At 31.8% G+C, this 8,045-nt stretch overlaps 1 protein-coding gene across 1 annotated transcript; it reads right to left on the bottom strand.

Annotated features, from left to right (window-relative positions):
• Window positions 1-530: 530 nt before the first annotated feature.
• On the bottom strand, window positions 531-6,838 carry LOC109011834 (mitochondrial amidoxime reducing component 2-like). Its single transcript, XM_035689201.1, has 9 exons — window positions 6,812-6,838; window positions 6,029-6,155; window positions 3,062-3,214; window positions 2,482-2,661; window positions 2,108-2,196; window positions 1,959-2,023; window positions 1,690-1,792; window positions 744-854; window positions 531-665 (listed from the first exon to the last, which is right to left on the bottom strand). The coding sequence occupies exons 1-9, from the start codon at window positions 6,836-6,838 to the stop codon at window positions 531-533; spliced, it is 990 nt and encodes a 329-aa protein (XP_035545094.1).
• Between the last annotated feature and the right edge of the window lie 1,207 nt (window positions 6,839-8,045).

Raw genomic sequence — 8,045 nt, 5'->3', positions numbered from 1 at the left:
GCAAATGGAACGAAATGCCCCCAGATTTTGCTAGTGTATTTAAGGGATGAAGTCTCGATTATTTTCACAATTCTCAACCTATATCATCTAATTATTATAAATTTTTTAAATTTTTATATAAAATAAAATAAGTAATTTAACTTTTTCAAATCATAAAATAAAAATAATATTAAAAAAATATATTTTAATAATATTTTATTATCTTTCAACTTTTATTTTAATTTATCTCATTTTATCACGTTTTATCTATGAAAAGGAATGATACCGCATCTTTTTTTTTTTTATTTTTGTGACATCATGAAATGTTTTTTGTTTTAACTTTTTGCATTTTCTTTATTCATCAAATTCAAACCCTCCGATCATGCATGGCCATAAATATTCTTTGTCATCGCTGTATCTTTCACCTTTGGAATCATACATGCCTTAAGAAATTCACTACAAACGACAAGTGCTTTTGTGCACTAGCAGGCCACCTTCCTTTTTTTATTCCGTTATAATATTGGAATTTCAAAGAAGATAACTTAAAGAGTTCAACCTACTGCTTCATTAGCAGAGGAAACCTTTCTGAGAACATAAACAAGATTTCCCACTTCAATGACCTTTCCTTTCCCTTGATCAAGTACAGGTAGAGAGTCATTCCAGACTATATTCAGACCAAAGTAGACCTGCAGAATCATTTAACATGCCATTTGTGAATCATCTAGGACAATAATACAGTTGGAAGTCTGGGAATTACGAGTCACCTTTCCCTTCCGTTTTTGAGTTGGACGCAAGATTGTGTCTGACCTGAATGACTTGAGAGTTTCACCTATCTCAGGGCTTGCAATCCCAGTCTCTTGATTGATTGTAGGAATCTAGAAAAACACACTAGTGTCTTTGTAAACATTGGGAGACATAACACAGTTAATCGGGGGAAGCAATGATTTTTTAGAAGGCTCAGACGACACCAATCTACTTTACGATCGAGAAGCCCACATGTACATAGTAGACTCATGGCTGCAAACAGGATATCATGCCCCAGAAATAAAAAGTCCCAATGACATGTGCCTGTATTTCTTGCATACAAGGTACATTTAAAGTCTGGTTTGGATAGCGAGTTGAGATGGCCGAATGGAATGATATGTGATGAAAGTTGAATAAAATATTATTATAATATTATTTTTGTTTTGAGACTTGAAAAATTGAATTGTTTATTGTATTTTGTTTGGAAGTTTGGAAAAATTATAATGATTAGATAAAATAAGATAGATTGAGATGATTTCACTGTCCAAACAAGGGAGGACCGTGAAATGTTAAAATTTTGTAGATTTACTTAAATGACACACGGTGAGAATGGTATATTGATGTAGGACAAGTGGATTTCAAAATTTTCGGAAAAAATTATAAGATTCGAGTTTCCAAGCAGCTCAAGCATCTGCATTAGGATCTACTATCGATATCATCAACACTAAAAATATGTTCAACTTGTTTACCCCTGAGCTTGAAAGTGCACTCATGCTTCATCTCTAAATTAAACTGCAAATGTTATCTCTATAGCTCATCTTAGATATTTGCAAGTCACATTTGTTTAGTTCTTTAGAAAAAAAAAAGGGCTTTTAACACAAAACATGAAATACAGTGATACTATTGTAGAAAATATAACTTGACTGGCATGAGATAGGTAGAAAATGAAAAGAGGTAGCTCTTTACCTTACAGCGGGTGCATAGCCTGACACCCTGAAATGTGAAATTGTTTATCTTGATCTCTGTCCATAGGTCTTCAGCAAATGGTTCACAACCATCTACCAGGATGCTGAAAAATGCAAGTAAAACCTTTTTAAGATTCTAGAACTACTAGTGTTTATGAAACAGATTCAATGACATTTGGTCAGGATTAGTGGTTGGTATTGACTTTTATAGCTGTGAATGTCTCTAAATATAAGTAGCGCAGAAATAAAGAGAGTGATAAGAGTGGGTACTTGGGTCTAAAACGATTAATTGGATTGGGATTATTGAGAAGCTCGTTTAGTGCATCCAGTGATCCCTGCAAAATGTATGTTGAGATCCACCTTTAAAATTCTATGTGAAAGCAAAGGAAACTTACTTAACAATTCTCAACTAGACCAACCTGAGACAACAGCATGTATGGAGACATGTCAGAAAATAAGACTTTGTGTCCAGGAGCATATTTAGGATCCATAGGCCTAGTTTCTGAAGCTGCATCAAAAAATGATTGAATCCATGATAAAGGGAAGAAGAAACAAGCCCAGAGTCTCATAATGACTGGAAATCATCAATGGAGGCTGCCATGTCAAGACGCATGCATTTTGTCTGCGAGGCTTTTTTCTTCAAACACGTATACGTGCATGTGTGTTCAAGAGAGTTTTTATTTCCCACTAATGCCTCAGACAAAGGAATTTCTGCTTTTCATGGGTACCAACAAGTACTGGATTTAATTTTGCACTTTCATAATGTTCTAAAATTCCTTTGATGAAGCCATACCAGTATTAAAACGAACGAGACGGTAGGGCTTCCCTAGAAAATCTGAAAACCACTGTGATGCTTCATCTCCTTCATCCAATGCAGAGCCTGACCATTCCCAGACCGAGACACCATCTGCTAGTGTTTCATGTGGTTTACTTAAAGAAACCTTGAGCACATTCATCCCTGGTGCTTTTAAGACTGCAAATAAAAACAGGTGATAAATAATAATTAAAATTCACAATGATAAAGAAAAAGTAGAGCATCTTGCATGTTACATGTGAAATGAAAGGGGAAATAAGTTCAACTGACAAATTTGTAATTGAACATTATAGATGACGTGGCTCAATCATAGCGGTCTAATTCTAGAGAGGGTGTATTGCAAATATTGGTTACATCTTAAAATACGAGGGCAAAATGAAAATACGGAGTTTATAGGTATAGGATCTGAGAGTGAATAGTGGCTGATGTATAGCGTAACTGACATCAAAACAACAAATTGGGATCTGAGTTGCACCGAATATAATAAGTGATGAGAGTGAGGTGATAATTGAGTTTGGGAAATGTAATTAATTCTTCAAAAAAGGAACAAAGATTATACCCATAAATGAGCTCTCAGTAGGTTCCCAATCCTCTATAGAAGCTTCACTTGGCAACTCCACCAAAACTAAAGCAAGTTTTGGTTCAACTCTTTGAGTGCATGCCCTCCTCCCTTTGCCATTTACAACCACACATTGCCGATCCCAACGAAACCTGCAATATCCATACCCAACATATCAAAGGGAGTTTTTTTTAATAAACTTCTACTTATCATTTCCTAACACTATACATTATACATAATTTTTTATTTTTTATTTTTTTCTCTTACCAAATATGTAACGTATGAATGATGAGTAGAAGAACTCAATTAGTTTAAGAAGAATAAAATAAAAAAAATATGGTGTGTGATATGTGGGATTGCTGAGTAGCAAAACTATTTTTTTAAATCAAAACAAAAATCTTTATGTCTTAAAGACTCATTTTGACTTTTCATCCCATAATTATTCAAACACAAAGATCAATACAACTTTTATAAAAAAATATAAAACCTTCTAAAAAAAATTTCAAAACCAAGAATACCCATCATGTCTCTGGTCCTAGTTGTTGATATATTTGTTTACGTGGAGATTTTGAAAACCTTTTATCAATATAAGCTTCACATTGCAATTATCTTTTAAAGAGAAAAGATATTTACAATTATGAATTGTGTAATCATCGCTTAATTGTTTTGAAAAAAATGAATAAAATAGAGGATCCACATGAAAAAAATTAATTTTTAATAATAAACTTCACTTATTTTCAATACAATTACGCGATAGTTACATAATTCACAATTGTATATAGAATAATTCATATAGAAAAGCGCATAAGTGTACATGGGTTGGCTAGGATTTCTTAGAATCATGAACAGCCATAACTCGAACTAAAGTCTCAAATCAAGTGTCAAAATTGATAGTTTGGATTTCACTTTTGTAAAAAGGGTGATACTTGAGAGGGGTTAATATAAATATATATATATATATATATAAATAGTTTGGATCCACGTATAAGTAACATGCATGACAATTTTATTAAAATAGTTAGCGGGACTTGTTTGGATTCAAAATTTACATCAATTCATCTCATCATTACAATTTTATCAAATTCTTATATAAAATATAATAAACAATTCAAATTTTTAAAATTTTTAAAATAATAATAATATTATAACAATATTTTATTCAACTCATCTAAAATCATCTCAATTTATCTTTAAATCCAAACAAGACTACATGTCAAGAACTAGAAAAAAAAAATCATGGATATATTAGTTCCATTAAAGACAATGGTCGAAGCCCTCAGAGTATCGACCATTGAACACTCATTAGTAATTTCAAAGTATCGACCATTCACCACACAAGACATAAAAGAATCATATTCCAAATGACAAATTGAGAGTTAGGCCTTAAGCCTTTCTAACAAGCAAAAATATCCACGACTCTTCTAGGCATCAACCAAGCCTCTCCAATCCTATTAAACACCTCACATCATAAAATTCTTGCCACCTTATTACAATAAAGTAACAAATGATCTACCGATTTTCTAGATTTTTTTACATAAAAAAACACCAATCAATAACAAATCCACGCTTCCTAAGATTGTCTCTCGTTTCTCTCCTAAAGAATTAAAGCAGATCAATCAAAGAATGCAATCTTTGAAGGCACCTTACTCTTTCAAGGAAAAGAGTGTACCACATTCGAATGAGCTAGACAACATCTAGTACATGAAACGAACTGAAAACTTCTTATTTTATTACCAATATGAATTCAGACCATCATATCCCTCGCAGCCCGACCAAACTGTTTAGCATACAATAAGCCAAACAAATCCAAAGCTACGTCAATTTCTCAATCATTCACAGTTGAGTGGATATTCCAGTGGGATTAACCACTACAACAGTGCAGAACCTCAGCCAGCATCCGGATTCCGAGTAATACAATAAAGGCATGAAAACAGCACCAGTAAGAAGCCTAGCTACCACCGCACCGTGGATCGTGCCAAAAACGAAGTCTGAGCCATCACCTACCACAAAACATTGCACCCAACCAAGTTAATTATGAAATCCTTGAATATTTTTCTGGGCGCTTTCCATCGGAATTTCCCTTCTCTTTTTGAGTTTTTATTGGTTTTTATCCCGTTATTTCATGATGGGTTTCTTGAAGAGGTTGTTGGTGGACTAGAAAATTTTCATCTTCTCCAGAGAGAATGACAGGTCTCTTAGAATAACAGAGAGGAGCTAGCAGGAAATTCAGCACAGCAAGTTTATTCCGCTGGGATAGGATATGGTGGAGTGGCTAGTGGTTACGATAGAGGCTTGCATCAAAGCTGGCGCAATTTCTCTGGCTTTCTGCATGAAGTTAACAAAACAAAATCCTCTGTTTTGAGAACGGGAAACAGAGGAATGGATGTGTCGTCTGTTCATTTCTTGGGTCGACCTTTAAAATGGTTAATATAATCTTCCTTAGAATTATCTGCACCAATCCATTGAATAGCATTTTACATATACTGTTTTTTTTTTTTTTTGGCTTACACGTATAGTTTTAGATATTCTGCTTGCTTGTGCTTTCCGAACACAAATGCTTCTATTATTTTAAACCTAAGAAATACACATGAATATATACCTTGCATTCCACCAAATCTTCGTTATGTTTTCTCTCAACCAATTTCAAGATTCAGAAGAAGCTCCCACCGTTTGAAGAATACTAACGAATACTCAAAATTTTCAACATGCAGTTACAAACTTCACATTACAAGAACATAGATGATCAATCAGAAAAGTATACAGTTTACCACCCAACCTCAAAGTACTTGTTCTCCCCTCAACTTCAAATTAGAAAGTAAATCCATGAACTGAAATAAAGAGATACGCATGCACTGGTGAAAGAAAATAATTCCAGAGAACAGTCAAATGGGTTAGAGAAGCCATGGGGAAAGAACAAGAAGAAAAAAAAAAAAAAAAAATTTAAGAAAAGGGTCATATTGGCCTTACCGGTGGCAGTAATCGGTGCTTGGAGAAGTGAGATTCCACGACACGACTTTATTGGATATACGAAAATGGATGAGATACTGGCTGCCATAGGTGAGAGTCGTGTGTTTTTAGCGAGTGATATCACTTGCTAGCAGAAGCGTCGACTCATGCGGATTTGATTGTGCTTATATGGAGCCCGGACAGTCAGGAGATGCATTTCCAACGTGTACATACACAACCGCTAGTCAAATTCCTGTCTGTCTGTCTAAAATGCTTTATTGGGCATAATGGCCAGATCAGAGTATTAAATGTGGTAAGATTTTATATAGTTGTAAAGTATATCACCAATATTTTGGGAGTTTTTCCTTTTTAATCTTATAAGGCATAGGCTAGATGACACAATTGCCTATTAAAGAGTCTGACAACTCTGAGTGAATAGAATAGCCAGTGCCAGCCAATCCAGGTGAAAAAATCAAGACAGGTTTGAGTAGCACCGTTCAAGCTTATAGTTAAGTTAAAAATATTTTTTTATTTAAATTTTTTATTATTTTAAAATATTTTTAAAAAATATAAAAAAAATATCATACATTAATAATGACTTCTTTAACTATTAAGTAAAAATAAATAAAATATATAAAATGTCAAAAAGATTGATGGATAATACAATCTTATTGTAACGAGATAAAAATGAGATGAGGATGAGGTGCGAAATTTTAAAGAAAAAGTGACGTCATCTTCATTTATTTTTTCTTTTGATATTATCAAGTATGAATCTATGATATAGATTCCTCTAGATTGGCTTACAGCCTCTGTCGTCCCCAAGCCCCGCATCTGACCAAAGATAATCTCTAAGTCCAATAATAACAATTTGTTTAATTTATTTTTCTTTTTTCTAATGTACTTTTACAAGAGATCATCCGATTGAAACAACCATTAGAGCTCAAAGTGGACTCAGCAGTTAAACCTTTGAATTCTTAACTAAAGAAATAAAGGATGCCATCAGCTCCAAAGAACCATGTAAGCACTGCAATATTTAGGTGCATCTTCACAAAGTTTATTGGACTATGTCATGGCCCAAGCCCATGATGATACTGCACGGACCCTTACAAGAGCCCTTCCAAAACCAAATAACCAAAACACTTCAACACTCACTAATTTGTATTTAAAATCAATCTCAACTCATCTCATCATTATAATTTTTTTAAATTTTCGTACAAAATATAATAAACAATTTAATATTTTTAAAGTCTAAAATAACTTTTTCAAATTCTCACACACAAAATATAATAAATAATTTAACTTTTATTCTACTATTCATAAACTATCTCAATCCATCTCAACTTATCTCTAAATCCAAACCACTGCACTCTTTTAGGGTACGTTTGGGTGTTGAAAAGTGTTGAGAATGTTTGTGAATAGTTATGAGTAGAGATTGGAGTGAGTTTGTGGGTCCCATTGAGAGTATTTTGAGTTGTTTGGATGTGTGAAGTATGTTGAGTTGTTGACTTTTGAGTAAGTAGTTGAAAAATATGTGGGTCCCATAAATATTATAGTGATTTGATTTTTAATAATAAATATTATAATGATTTTATTATAGTGATTTTTTAATATTAATAAATATTTTAGTGATTTTATTTTACTTTTATATATAATAATGATAAATTTTATAATGATTTTATTTTTAATTTATATATAATAATGATAAATATTATAATGATTTTATTTTTAATTTATATATAATAGTGATAAATATTATAATGATTTTATTTATATATATATATATATAATAGTGATAAATATTATAGTAATGTTATTTTTTATTTATATATTATAGTGATTTTATTTTTTATTTATATATTATAGTGATTTTATTTTTTATTTATATATTTTAGTGATTTTATTTTTTATTTATATATAATAGAGATAAATATTTTTTTTTTATTTATATATTATAGTGATTTTATTATTATTTATATATTATAATGATTTTTTTATTTATATTTAATAGTGATAAATATTATAGTGATTTTATTTTTTA

This window comes from Juglans regia, chromosome 4 (genome assembly GCF_001411555.2).
Source record: "Juglans regia cultivar Chandler chromosome 4, Walnut 2.0, whole genome shotgun sequence".
NCBI classification, from domain to species: Eukaryota; Viridiplantae; Streptophyta; class Magnoliopsida; order Fagales; family Juglandaceae; genus Juglans; species Juglans regia.
Note: the sequence above shows the minus strand (reverse complement) of the source record. Positions and strands in the feature narration are given on the sequence as shown.

Bases quoted from the DNA above. Each gene is read 5' to 3' on its own strand.
- LOC109011834 (XM_035689201.1), bottom strand. From the start codon at position 6,838: ATGCGGGGCTTGGGGACGACAGAGGCT. The intron at 2,662-3,061 runs GTATAATCTTTG...TTTTATTTGCAG, and splicing joins TACTGAGAGCTCATTTATGG to TCTTAAAAGCACCAGGGATG. The intron at 855-1,689 runs GTAAAGAGCTAC...GTGTTTTTCTAG, and splicing joins GGCTATGCACCCGCTGTAAG to ATTCCTACAATCAATCAAGA.